Here is a 13794-nt window from a genome sequence, read left to right on the forward strand (position 1 = left end):
TCAACATGAGCCAATGAAAGGCATGACCAGCATATTTGATGGATTTTGGTCCGACAAACATCAAATCAAAATTTATAACATTATGTAACATTTCTTGCTGTCATACATGTGACAACAAACTCTTTGTAAAAATACTATGTTTGTTGTGGCATACCTGCAACAAATTCTCGGAAAAAATGAGGTATGTTGTACAAAGAAAGCTTTCTGTCTAACATGACTATGCAGCAAGCTCTGAAAAATTTCTTCACCTGTGTCTCGGGGATTACAGGGCTGTCCTCAGGTGATGTCTTGTATAAGGTGGAAAGTGGCGTGGCCAAGACCAGCGGCTCGGGCCGGCTCAGACCTGTCAGGTAGCAGCCAGGGATGTCGTTGTTTTCCTCGCGCCGCATCACTACCGTGTCCATCACGTGGAAGACGTTCCAAGGGATCCACACGGTGCGGCGTACAGCCGGGAATGGTGCTCGTTCATATGTCAGGGTCAGTGATGCACCGCCGTTGGCGAGCAGGTCAAACCTGGAAGACATTTGTGGGCGCTTCATTATGGATGATGGTCAGGTCAATTCCTGATGAAGATCAGGATTTGTGATAAGTTTAAGTTTCACTGATGTATGTGAAATTGGGTGTCATAATAGGAGACAAATAAAAGTCTTAATGACCGAGGCAGAAAATTGTACATGAAGCCATCCATTTTGATTTGAGGTGACCATTTTATGTAAATTCCAGTAAGTTAGATACATTTCTTCAAGCGAATTCCTCCAACAAGCCCCAATAGTTAAGCAAGTATTCTAGAAGGATGGACAATGCTAAAAAAACATTTAATGAGAGAGCCAACGTAGTGTTTGTTTAATAAGTATCGAAAGGATTCTTGGAAAATAATAGACAGTAGTCTATTATTCAATGTCAATTAAGGTGGATATGTGTGAATTAAAATGCCACGTGTAAAAGTCTCAGGGATCTATGCCTGAAGAACAGGAATTTGGCCATTTTGGTTTGAAGCAATCATTTTGGGTGAATACCAGCAAGTCTCGTACTTGGACAACTTCCTTCTTGGGAATTCTTTCAATCAGAAGCAGATTCTCGATAGAATGTAGAAAGATGGACAATGTTACATTGTAAAGCTATCATTTCCCATCTAATGTGGACGGAGCCTGATGTTAAAATTTGGCTATCATTGCAATGATCCCCCCCAAAAAAATAAATCACATCCCAATACTAGTTGTATCAAGTATCCTGGCTGAAAGAGGAAAAGTCCCTGCACATATTTTTCACCCTCTACGCCCCACTCATGCTTCACCACTGTTTGATGGATAGAATGGGGAGAGAGTAGTTGAGGATTAGCACAACTCTTCAGATATTCTGCCCTGTAAGTCATCTGTCAAGGAGTGTGATAAATGCTTGTGGATGATCACACTTGGTCAACCAACAGAGCCGCCCTTACAAAGAGTGTGGTCTGTGTTTGTGTGTGTTCATGTGTCTATCCTTACAGCTGTGCTGTGCCTGCATCCAACGCCAACCCCATCTCAGTCTTGCCCCAAGTGGAAAAGCAATGGCGCAAGTGAAGCTGTTTTAGGTCAGCAACACAGCTTGGCACTTGGCATATGTGTGCATCTGATGTCATGCAATGTCACCACCCACACGAACACACACACACACACACACACACACACACCCACACACACACACACACACACACACACACACGCATGGGCGCGCGCTCGATCACACAGATGCTTCATTCACCCTGGGGAAGTGGTATATATACACATGCACACGCACACACAGTCAAGAGAAGCACTTCAAAGTCCTTCATTTCCAAACCAGTAACTTTTCCTCCGAGTAATGCTGAGCTAATTAAAGCCAGAAAACTCTCGAGACTAAAGACTTCAAATAGTGAAAAAGTGTTTCCTTTCTCACCATCATGCCTGGTCAAACATGAGTAATGAATTGGATTCAGGGAATGATAAGACCATGTGAAGGATGGTCTGCGGGAATAGAGTAGTTCAAATCAGAACATTATTAATTTTTGTATGGTGTGTAGCATTTTTTAGATTGGTTTAATTTAGTAGGCTTGTACATGCTATGGACAAAAGTGTTCGCTCAAATTCCGGCCCTATAGGAAGAGAAAATGAAAGAGATGTTTGAAAAGAGCAGTTTCCGACCTTGTCAAGTAAGACTTCCCACTAGATTCATCCCAAGAATCATTTTGGATCATGCTTGGGGCACATGGAACTGAAAAGGGCCATCTTCAACACATGCCTGGAAGCGTACAATTGTTCAAAATGTCTTAACAAATTGGATAATTAAGATTCGAGGGCAACTTGATGTTGACCCAATTTGGGTTGATCAGTGAAACTGCTCTCCAAGGCTATTTTTTTTTTTTTTATATCCAAGAAACCACAAAAGGCTAATCTAACTTTGAAGCCATGCTCCATCTGCGCCTGTATTAGGTGGTGTGAACAAAATAAGCTTGGTAATTAGCATTACGCATCTTTCAAAACCTGCTTCTGATTGGGGTGTGTGACAAGTTGGCTGCTCTGGAATTTGTCTAAAATGGCTGCTTAAAACAAAAAATGGGCAACTTCCTATTCACTTTTGGGCATGGATCTTTGGCATTTTTTTCATGTTGATTGCTAATGTAGCCATGATCACCCAATTTCATGTTCAGGGTGGGCATGGAATTCGCCCAAATCAGCTCCAGCAGGAAACAGACATCCTAGAGCAGGGATTGGCAACCGATGGGCTGCATGTGGCCCCTGACTTCATTCTGAGTGATTCTTTTATTGTGATGTAGAAGAGGCACCAATCTTGCCAATCACAACACTGGGTGAGACAACCTATAATAACAGAAAGTGCAATGTTTTATATGTAGATTGAATAGGGAGTAACTGAGGCAGTCATTTGGGACAAATTCCAGATTTAACTCATACTCAAGAATTGACCACCTCTGACCCCCGAATGTGAAAAGGTATCCAGATTTGTGAAGCTTTTTTGCTGCAATTGTCAAATGCAGGTGAAGCATGACATCAAACAATTAGTTCCAGAACTCACCGTAAACAATCGAGCGCAAATGCCTGTTCACTACTATTCGCAGCTAAAATTTTGAGGGAAATGTACCCAATGAGGCGGCCAGAGAGCGCTTAGGAAGGTACATTTGTGCTGTCATTATGCGACAACAAAAACGGCGGAAGGTCAGAGCATAACGCAACATGTTTAACGACATTGCGGGTAGATTGATTGTAGCCTCACTGAAGCAATGCATTTTAAACAGGCCTCTCCAACAACACACTTGCTGCTGTCGTGACATTTGCATCAGCAATTGTTGGCTCTGCGCTCTCCATTTGTTGTTATTTTTGCGATGTGTGCAAGGACTACTCCATATTATTCCACCCTCGGCAGCCGCCAAGTAAAAACATAAGCACAAGGCGAAAGGTCGCCAATGTAGCACTGCCGCATGATTACGCTTACATGCCGTCCTGTCTGGTGACAGTGTAGCCGTAGTCGGGGTAGTGTGGGAATGACACATTGACTCCGATTAGCGGCGTTCCGTCTCCGGTGAGGACTTGACCACGGATGACTGACACCAGACTGTGTGAGAAAAAAAGAACACACACACGCAATTGGTTGAATAGGCAAACAGAAGCAGCCGTTGTGTCGAGTGACAGAACAGACACAAATGGAAAATTATCGTATTTTCCGGACTACAAGTCACAGTTTTTTCATGGTTTGTCCGGGGGTTTTATCAATAAATTTCCCCCAAAAATGTGACTTATACTCCAGTGTGACTTATATATGCCTTTTTCTTCTTTATTATGCATTTTATGGCTGGTGGGACTCCGGAGCGACTTATAGTCCGGAAAATACGGTACAAGACAGATACAGCTACTGTGTGTTACTATAATTCAGATGTGATTTTTTTTATAGCTTAGCGATGGAACGACAAAACGCACGAGGCAAGACAAGGCGGCTTTATTTATATAGCATTTTTTACACAAAGTCTATAAAAGCTCATTGTGCTTTACATAGATACATGTACGACATATAAAAGCATTTAAAAACAAAATAAATGAACACATCTAAAAATAAAGTAAAATTCAAAGACACTGACAGAACCTATAGTGCAGTAAAAAAGTTGGAAAGTTAATTTTAAACATGATTTAAAAGACCACAATTACTGCTGTTTCTCATTAAAACCATTTTCAAATTTCAACTGTAAGACTTCTTCCTCATAAGAAAAAATTTGTTATTTTACACTTTAGTCAAAAATTATGCAAGTTATATTCTTACATTATTTTCTATGATTGTTCCTATACGATCTTCCATGTAGGCTCATTTGATATGTGAAGGATGTGGAGTTATTTTCTTCTTTTTTAACATTTTAGCAGGTTGTTTAACAAGGAGCTGCATGACTCACTAAATGGCTGATTGTCCCCTCAGGCAAGCTGATTTACTTTGGCTCTACACTATATTACACTTTTGCTGGCCCAAAAATGAATTTTTTAAAATATTTAGGCACTTTGCTACTTTACCGCATAAACTTGACAGACGCTGGAGTAGAAATCTATCAAAGACAAGAGCGGTGCCTTCAGGTGAACTTCCGCATGACTTAACCTTGCTGCTGTATTTTCATTTTTAACTCATGTTTCCGCTGCGTTTAATTTATTCGCTGCCTCTCAAGCGTGGAGAGGAATCGGAAACAAGCTGCCTCTTGCATTCATCACGGGCAGGAGAAGAAGCGGGGAAAGACATGCGATCCTTGTGTCATTATGTAGCAGAGGCAGGCTTGATCAACAGCAGCGTTAACGCAGCATCCTTTATCTGGTCAAGCTCAAGCAATGAGGCCACTTAAGAGCGTGGCGGTGCTTCTTTCCAAGGATCTCTATTTGTCTTAGGATGCCAGATTAATGATACAAGTACAAATAAAAGCTGATGACAGCTGCTGATGTGCTAAAATGAACGCATTGTTAGATGTTCTAATGTTTAATTGTCAACCACAGCCTCTTTCTTCAATTTGTTGATTCGCTTTACATTTTTCTACTGTATGCATTTGATTGTGATTTTATTTTTGTTTTTTTGCTTATAGTATTTCATTATTTCAATTGTTTATTCATTTTGTATTTTGTATTTATACCCACATAATCTTCCATGCGCATTCATAAATCATTATAGATATGCAATAGTAAAATCTTGCTGTTGATGGATAAACAGAAAACAGACGGATGGACAGGCAGACAGGTAGAGAGTTAGATAAGTATAAGATGAAGAAATCTGCATGTCACTATGGTCTAAAAAAACAATTAAAAAAACAATAAAAACAAAACCCCAAAGTTGAGGAGTTATCACATCCGCTTCACGTCACTTTTGACGAGGCTGTGTCTAAGGATGGGTTCTCTTTCGATGGTTTGGCGAGTCTCAGCGAGCAGAGGAGCGGGGCGGTCCGCGAATAGTTATAATTCCGTTTTAATTGATCCCCCAAATTCTCAAAAAAAAAAAAAAAAACATCTACAAATATGTGAACGGATGCATGATTGCAAGTATCTATGGCTCCACTGTGTTTTAGTCCATTAACCTGCTGCTTTAGCAATTAACTCTCATACACCTTTAAAATGCTGGTTTACAAACAACCATATTTGGGTTAAAACTTACCCAAGCAACTTCATTGTTGTTTTACACAAAACAACCCATTTTTGTGTACAAAACAAGCCCCCCCGCTTTTTTTTTTTTTTTTTAATTGACCCAACTTCCTTGGTTGGTCCGATCTTTAACACAGCAGTTTTCAGGGTGTATAGGCTAAAGTATACCGTATTTGCCGGTGTATTGGTCGACCTTTTTCGATCCAAAATCGACCGAAAAAAAATCGACCTCGACTTATACACTGAGTCATAAAATTTAACTTCGTATTCATCGCTTCAAATGTGATGGTAACCAAGGCATGCATCTCATTGTGCGTGGGTGTGCTTCCGTCAGGCTCATCAAACAGCGAGAAACTGAATCATTATAAAGCGTTCGTCGCATTAACACGCATCCTCAGCAACAATTTCAAATATTCTCACCTCAATAACGGACATCGAAAGCCAGACAGCGACGATGACTGCTAGGGGGAAGTACTGGGTATTGAGCGAATGTGCGAGTCATCGCGCGTCAAGCAACGACAATAACTACCGGTACGTAAACATTCAATCGCCATGTCTAAATGAATGTCGTTGGCACTTAGAAAATATTCGCCAAATTTGGCCAGACTTCCAGGGGAAGAGGCCGAATTTTCACTTGTTCTGGCCGACCGGAGGAACCAGCCGAGGCGGACACTTTACGGCGGTTGAGTCGTTGGCACTTAGAAAATATTCGCCAAACTTGGCCGGACTTCCAGGGGAAGAGGCCGAATTTTCACTTGTGGTGGCCGACACGGGGAACCAGCCGAGGCGGACACTTTACGGCGGTTGAGTCGTTCGCACTTTGAAAATATTTGCCAAACTTGGCCAGACTTCCAGGGGAAGAGGCCGAATTTTCACTTGTGGTGGCCGACATGGGGAACCAGCCGAGGCGGACACTTTATGGCGCAAGAGCCGTTGGCACTTAGAAAATTTGAACCGGGCGGCGTGCGTGAGTGCGCGGCCCGCTGGAAGTCGAATGAGGCTCCGCGATTTCATCCGCGGTGCTTATAAAGTGCCGATCCGCTCGGCGGGAGCTATTTTCGGCCACTTGGCGCGTGCGCACGGGCTCCCGGATGTGCCGGGCGGCGTGCGCGAGCTCGCCGGCCGCTGGAAGTCGAATGAGGCTCCGCGATTTCATCCGCGGTGCTTATAAAGTGCCGATCCGCTCGGCGGGAGCTATTTTCGGCCACTTGGCGCGTGCGCACGGGCTCCCGGATGTGCCGGGCGGCGTGCGCGAGCTCGCCGGCCCCTGGAAGTCGAATGAGGCTCCGCGATCTCCTCCGCGGTGTTTATAAAGAGCCGATGCGCTCGGTGGGAGCTATTTCCGGCCACTTGGCGCGTGCCCACGGCCTTCCGGTGATGCCAGGCGACGTGCGCGAGTGCGCTGGCCGCTGGAAGTGAATGAGGCTCCGCGATCTCCTCCGCGGTGCTTATAAAGTGCCGATCCGCTCGGCTTGGAGCTATTTCCGGCCTCCTGGTGGTGCCGGGCGGCGTGCGCGAGCTCGCCGGCCGCTGGAAGTCGAATGAGGCTCCGCGATCTCCTCCGCGGTGCTTATAAACAGCCGATCCGCTCGGCTGGACCTATTTCCGGCCACTGCGTATGCGCATGGCCTCCCGGAATTTGAACACATTTCGTCAATAAATTTCGCATATTTCTGATTGAATTTTGAAGTTTAATATAATGCAACAATTGAGCTCGACTTATACAAAGGATATATCATAAAATCGTAAATTTCCGCCAAATTTTAGGGGGTCGACTTATACACCGAGTCGACTTATACACCGGCAAATACGGTAATCAAAACACAGATACAGGCTCATAGATTTGCTGCTTGACTGTGTCAGTGCAACTATTTAATGTTTGTAAGGTAATTGGGAAAACTAGCTACAATAGCATTTTTTTGTTTTGAGGTGGACAGAAGAGCGAAAAACATGATTTCCTGCTCTGCTCAGGGAATATTCCCTGCGACGGTTCAAGTAATCCTTATGTAAATAGCTCGCTTTACTGGAAATATACATAGAAGCAGGCAATAACCCATACTCTGGGATGGCGGATAATCCTTATCTGCATTGTCTTCAGCTTACTGTCATGTTAGTGTCTAGCAGTGGCATTAACGCTCATGCTCAAAATATTCATTAGATTCTCTTTTTGCTTTCCCGCGGCTAAAAGAAACGTCTGCCGTGTTAGAAGTTGAGCATACAGTTAATTAAATGCCACTGTATCACGCCACTGGAATGCTGCATTTATTTATTAATAGCTTCTTTAAGCCTTCTGGCTTTAGCATTTAGCTTCGAGCAATTGAGCAAACTGGTTTACTGGTGTACTATCATCTTATTAGCATTGCTGTATGTTACCCTGTGCTTAGCATTTAGCTCTCGTAAAATATTATAGAACTCAAACTAAATAACAGACTTGTGGTTAATGAGACATATTAGCCTTCTGGCTTCATTGGGAAAACTGATTTAATATGGCGACACTGTGTAATATCTACTTAGCTTTGTCAATCAGTGTGTTAGCCTGTAATTAGGATTCAGCTCTTGTGTAAACCATTGTTAAATGTAAAGATGAAAAAATATTGTTAGCCTACCGTTTTCTTGTCAGAATTGTCACATGAGCATTTTAACTTGTCATTAGCATTTTGGTCAACGTATTTGGTAGACTATAAATAAGTGAAAAGAAACAGTTAAAAGAGTCTGCCACTGATAACAAGTAACATCTTGTGAACGATCTGGTAAGTTGATACAGAATGTTAACATTCTGGCTTTGGGCGTGTTCGGAAAATAACTCAGATTATGCACTAATTGGAGTGTGATCGTTCTGGAATTCAGTATGTTGCTCAATTTTGCCGTTCGGAAATTCAGAGTGCACCACAAATGGAGTGCGCACCCTCAGCGCTCCAACTGGGGACATGCTTCACCAATGCATCCGGATGGAACATAGTAACACAATCGTGTGTTCGGAAATTAAGGGGGAGCAGAGTGCATTATGCCTCTCTGAACAGACCCACTTGCAGAGTAGGGCATGGGTGACACTGTGAATTTCCAAACACACCCTTTGGCATTCAGCTTTATGCGGTGGGCAAACCTATGTCTACTACACTCGGGCAAAACACATACATATGTACTGACTACATTGGCATTGGTAGTATATGTGTTATGTGCAATTTTCAGACAGGTGATTTGTGTCTGGTTGTGGGTTGTATTTGCTGGCAGCTGCGGGCAGTGAGCCCAAGTCAAATTTCCCTTATCTTATCCTATACAATCAGCATTATGACGCATTTGTAAAAATGATAGATGAAAAGACACATGCAACACTTTCATACTGCCCTGCTCCAGTGGAGAAGATTGGATGGATGGATGGATGGATGGATGGATGGATGGATGGATGGATGGATGGATAGATAGATAGATAGATAGATAGATAGATAGATAGATAGATAGATAGATAGATAGATAGATAGATAGATAGATAGATAGATACCGTAATTTTCAGACTATAAGATGCGGTTTTTTTCATAGTTTGGGTGGGGGGGCGACTTATACTCAGGAGCGACTTATAAATGTTTTTTTTTCCACAAATTTTTACTTGAACATTAACACATCACTTACTTACAAGTATAGTTGACCACTTCACATGTTATTTTTAGTATAGTTGATCACTTCACATGCTATTATATCTTTATCTTGAACATATTCAAAACATAAAAAATAGAGAAAAAATCAAATAAAGCAATTAACACTTTAAAGCGCCATATCCAAGTCCCCTGTCTGCTGTATGCACACTCACTCCATTTTTGCTCCTCTTATATTTATTATGTTATTTGTTTATTTATTATTTATTCATCACTCTTATTTATTCATTGTTTGTGCCTTCTTGTTTTTTTTGTGTTGTTTACTAGTATGCATATTGTGTACTATGTCTTGTCACCGTGGGATAGTGGAAACGTAATTTCTATCTCTTTGTGTGTCTTGGCATATGAAGAAATCGAAAATAAAGCAGACTTTGACTTTGATGAAACAACCAAATAAACAAAACAAAAAAACTACATCTGAAAAAAAATATATTTTCTGACGAAATTGGATGAGGGCACTCTAAATGGGATGGGCTTAAGAAAAATGGCACCAAAAAGAAACTCATATTTTGCAGGTAACAAACTTCAAATACTTTAAAATATGCAGCCGAAAACAGTAATCGAGCAGCAGAAAGAACGTTTGGAGAACCGTGATGTACCAAAACATTACTGTAATTTGAGTTTCAAGTGACGTCAGTGGCACGGCGCGGCGCGACGCGGCGGTTGTTTACATAAAGGACAAAAGTACCCACGTACGTTCTACCGGCATCATTAGCGGCTTTGTTTCTAAGTGACATGGAGGACGCAGAGATTGAAGGAATTAAGGATTTGGAGTGACATAGAAGGTTTGAAAAACTATTATGGCTTTTACGGACGCCCGGTCCTACTCTACTGAGCTCTCGTTCACCGCCGTGGATCGAAGTCAGGGGCCGGCGCTCGGCCGGGTGGCTGTCCGTGGACGGTGCATGGGGCTCGGACATGGCTTTTACGCACGCCCGGTACTATTGTATGGAGCTCTCTTCCACATCGGTGGCTGGAAATCCACGCCGCCACACGCTTGGAAGTTTGTTTTGTTAAATAAAGAGCCGTTTACCAAACCCACGTCTTTCCTTGTACTTTGTTAACGCTACAATATAGTTATATAGTAGATCTGTGGAATAACGACGAGGCTGACGTCAGGACGCACGCGCGGCGTTGTTCACAAAGGACGAGGAATTTGATCGATGGATTTAATGATTTAAAGTGCACAGATGGTTTGATAATATTGCTTATATAATAGTTATTTGAAATATAATTTATATATCGTTATAAGGGCCTGTGAAATATTTTGAATTGCAAGCGCCGTCAGCCGCGCGCACCCATTGTTGACGAAGAACGATCGATGGATTTAACTAATTGGAGTGACACCGATGGTTTTATAAACGTGTTATTTATGTAATAGTTCTCTTTAATAACTCTATATGTTACGTCAGGCCCATTCTCAGCTCTTTGTTTGTGTTTGTCACGTTAGCATACCTATCGTTTAGCCTGTCGTTGCTATCGTATCGAACGATCGATGGATTTAAAGAATTGGAGTGACAGATGGTTTTATAAACATGTTATTTATGTAATAGTTGTCTTTAATAACTATATGTTACGTCAGGCCCGTTCTCAGCTCTTTGTTTGTGTTTGTCACGTTAGCATACCTATAGTTTAGCCTGTTGTTGCTATTTAATGAATTGGAGTGACACTGATGGTTTTATAAACATGTTATTCATGTAATAGTTGTCCTTAATCACTCTATATGTTACGTCAGGCCCGTTCTCAGCTCTTTGTTTGTGTTTGTCACGTTAGCATACCTATCGTTTAGCCTGTTGTTGCTATCGTTTAGCCGGTTGTTGCTCGTTCATGACTGTTCTTGGTATGGGGTTTTGTCAAATAAATTGCCCCCCAAGATGCGACTTATACTCCGGAGCGACTTATATATGTTTTTTTTCACTTTTTGGGGCATTTTATGGCTAGTGCGACTTATACTCCGGAGCGACTTATAGTCCGAAAATTACGGTAGATAGACAGATATATAAATGGATGGACGGCTGAACGGAGGGACGGATGGATGAATGAATGGAAATTAATTGTAGAAATACTACTTACCTGCTGTTGAAGGGGTTCCCCCCTATTACCACGTGACTCCCGCTGGGCCCAATCAGGAATGAAACACGCTCATAGAAGCTCCTGGAGGTGGGCTGGCTGGCCGAGTTCTGGCCCTGCGTGGCTGTGGTGGCAGCCGGGTCCAGCGAGCCTTTGCAATATATTTGACCCTGGCAGGAGATTTGAGCACAGCAGTCTGGGTCCATACAGTCCACCAGGCCATCTGGGAAAGCAGGACGGAGGAAACATGAGTCTTGATGTCGTGGTTTTGCATCAGTCACTACAGAGGTGTCAATGTCACCACATTAGTTACTACAATTGACACAGCTATTCAAATGTTGCTTTGCACTATCAGTCACTTTAGTCGACAACTATTAGAGAGTTTTCTTCTAAAAGTGCATCAATGTCAAATTGTATCTCCATCTCTACAGCTGTTCGAAAGTAGTTATATTCCGACCCATGACTCTGGATGTCATGTGGTGAATCAGTCAAACATTTTCTTTTGTCTGTCACTACCGAGAAAAGTTCATTTCAAAAGAGGTTTTGTTCGATCATATGGATAGTTATCCAAAAGGTGTCTGCTTCTAGCAGTGACAACTATATGAAGGTGGTAATATTTAAAAAGTGTGAATCTCATTATCAAATCAGCCATTCCAGTGGACAGCTCCAGCTGAAAGCAGTTTTCCTTTTCTGCAAGTTTGGATTTGAAAGTTATGTGTCAATCACCACAGTAAACAGCGGAAAGTTTTTTCCAACTATCAGTCACTACAGTGACCAACTGTTCAAAACTTGTTTTCTTTAATCAGTGACTACCGTGGACAGGTATAATCAAAAGTTGTTCTTCTCTACACCAAGAGTCTGGATGTGAAAGTTGCACATCAATCACAACAGCAGACAGTCGTTTGAAGGGTGTCTTCTTCTATTACTCATGACAGCGGACCGCTAAGTCCATATAGAGGCCATCTGGGAAAGTGGAATAGTGTCTCCGTCACACGTCAAGCCCCAGTGATCCAGTGACCTCACACACGGACCAGGCTTTATTAAAATGACAGCGTGGACTGAATTATTTAATCTGGTATGACCTCCAAACTTGTTGATGAGATGTGCGCAGAGTACTGTGTTCATGTCAATGAGGCTTTTCTTCATTTTATTCCAGTTGCTCAAATGTTTTTTTTCCCTATTGTTGGCGTTTATTTATTTTACTGTTATTATTTGACAGTTTTTGAATTAATTCAAACTTGTTTTTGGTGTTTTTGATTATTTTCCTTACGCATTTTTATTTCTTTCCCATGTTTTTCGTTTTACTTGTTTTTGTGAGTGTTTTATGGTGATTTTTACTTAAAAAGTTTTTAATATATTTTTTTAGAATAGAATAATGCCTAAGTTACTGATAGTGTAGGGCAGGAGTGTCAAACTAATTTTTTTCACGGGCCGCATTGTAGTCATAGCTTCTTTGGGAGGGCCATTAAATAAATGTATGAGCACCTCATATTATGTACAGTAAAAGCTACAAAACAAACTTGACAAATAACTCGTTTTAGAATCAGACTAGTAAAAACTGGTCAAACATTAAAAAATATATATATATTTAAAAAATTGCAATTCTAGTAATGACACAAATTTGATGTACAATTTGTCTTCGCGGGCCACATAAAATGATGTGGCGGGCCGTATCTGGCCCCTGGGCCTTAAGTTTGACACCGGTGGTGTAGGGGTATACTCGCTTGACCTGTGTGCAGGCAGCGTGGGATCAATTCCCGCTCAGTGACAGCGTGCAAGTGGGTGTGACTGATTGTTTGTCTCTATGTGTGCCCTGCGAATGGCTGGCAACCAGTGTAGCCTGCCTTTCACCCGATGTCAGCTGGGATAGGCTCCAGCACTCCCTGCAACCCTGAACAGGTTAAACGGTGTTGAAAATGGATGAATTCAAATTCAAATCTGCTAAAAGGTAGTGATTTCCATGATGGAAAAAATAGTGTGCTGAGCAGCGTACTGTTATCTGATCAAAGAGTCTCATAGGCCCCCTTTTTGGCTATTACTGTGAATGTAGTTGGTAGTTGATAACGCTGGAGCAAGAGTCAAATTAACTGCCACAAAACCAGTTTTCCTACCTCCCTCATTGTCCTTGCCGTCTGAGCAGAGTGTTTCAGTAGCAACATCGCATCCCAGGCCGCGCCATCCCGACTGGCAAATGCAGTGCCAGACGTTCTGATCGAGTACGCAGCGCCCGTTGTTGTTGCACAGGCCCGGGCAGCCGTCTGTCAACACATCATGTAGCGATGTCATGCACCAGCATACGAACGAGAGATGGGTGGGAAAGTGGGGTTAGAGAACAGAGTGGGCAGAGGAGCGAACACAGAGTGCAGAAGACATCTGACAGGACTCGGGGATGTGTGAGAAGGTCTGTCGATTCACATGAGCGCGTCGATGTGATAAAAGTGTCT

At 42.3% G+C, this 13794-nt stretch overlaps 1 protein-coding gene across 7 annotated transcripts in view; it reads right to left on the minus strand.

The window, feature by feature from the left end:
- LOC148404303 (teneurin-3) overlaps positions 1-13794 on the minus strand; it is a 195334-nt gene that overhangs the window by 36965 nt on the left and 144575 nt on the right. For all 7 annotated transcript variants that reach the window (XM_088378495.1, XM_088378486.1, XM_088378479.1 and 4 more), the window contains 4 exons: positions 13462-13608; positions 11354-11573; positions 3466-3585; positions 249-513 (listed from right to left, as the gene is read on the minus strand). In XM_088378495.1, the coding sequence (XP_088234621.1) occupies positions 249-513; positions 3466-3585; positions 11354-11573; positions 13462-13608 (752 nt within the window). The remainder of the gene's footprint in view (positions 1-248; positions 514-3465; positions 3586-11353; positions 11574-13461; positions 13609-13794) is intronic.

This window comes from Syngnathus floridae, chromosome 1 (assembly GCF_059516105.1).
Source record: "Syngnathus floridae isolate MCC-2025c chromosome 1, RoL_Sflo_1.0, whole genome shotgun sequence".
Classification (NCBI taxonomy): Eukaryota; Metazoa; Chordata; class Actinopteri; order Syngnathiformes; family Syngnathidae; genus Syngnathus; species Syngnathus floridae.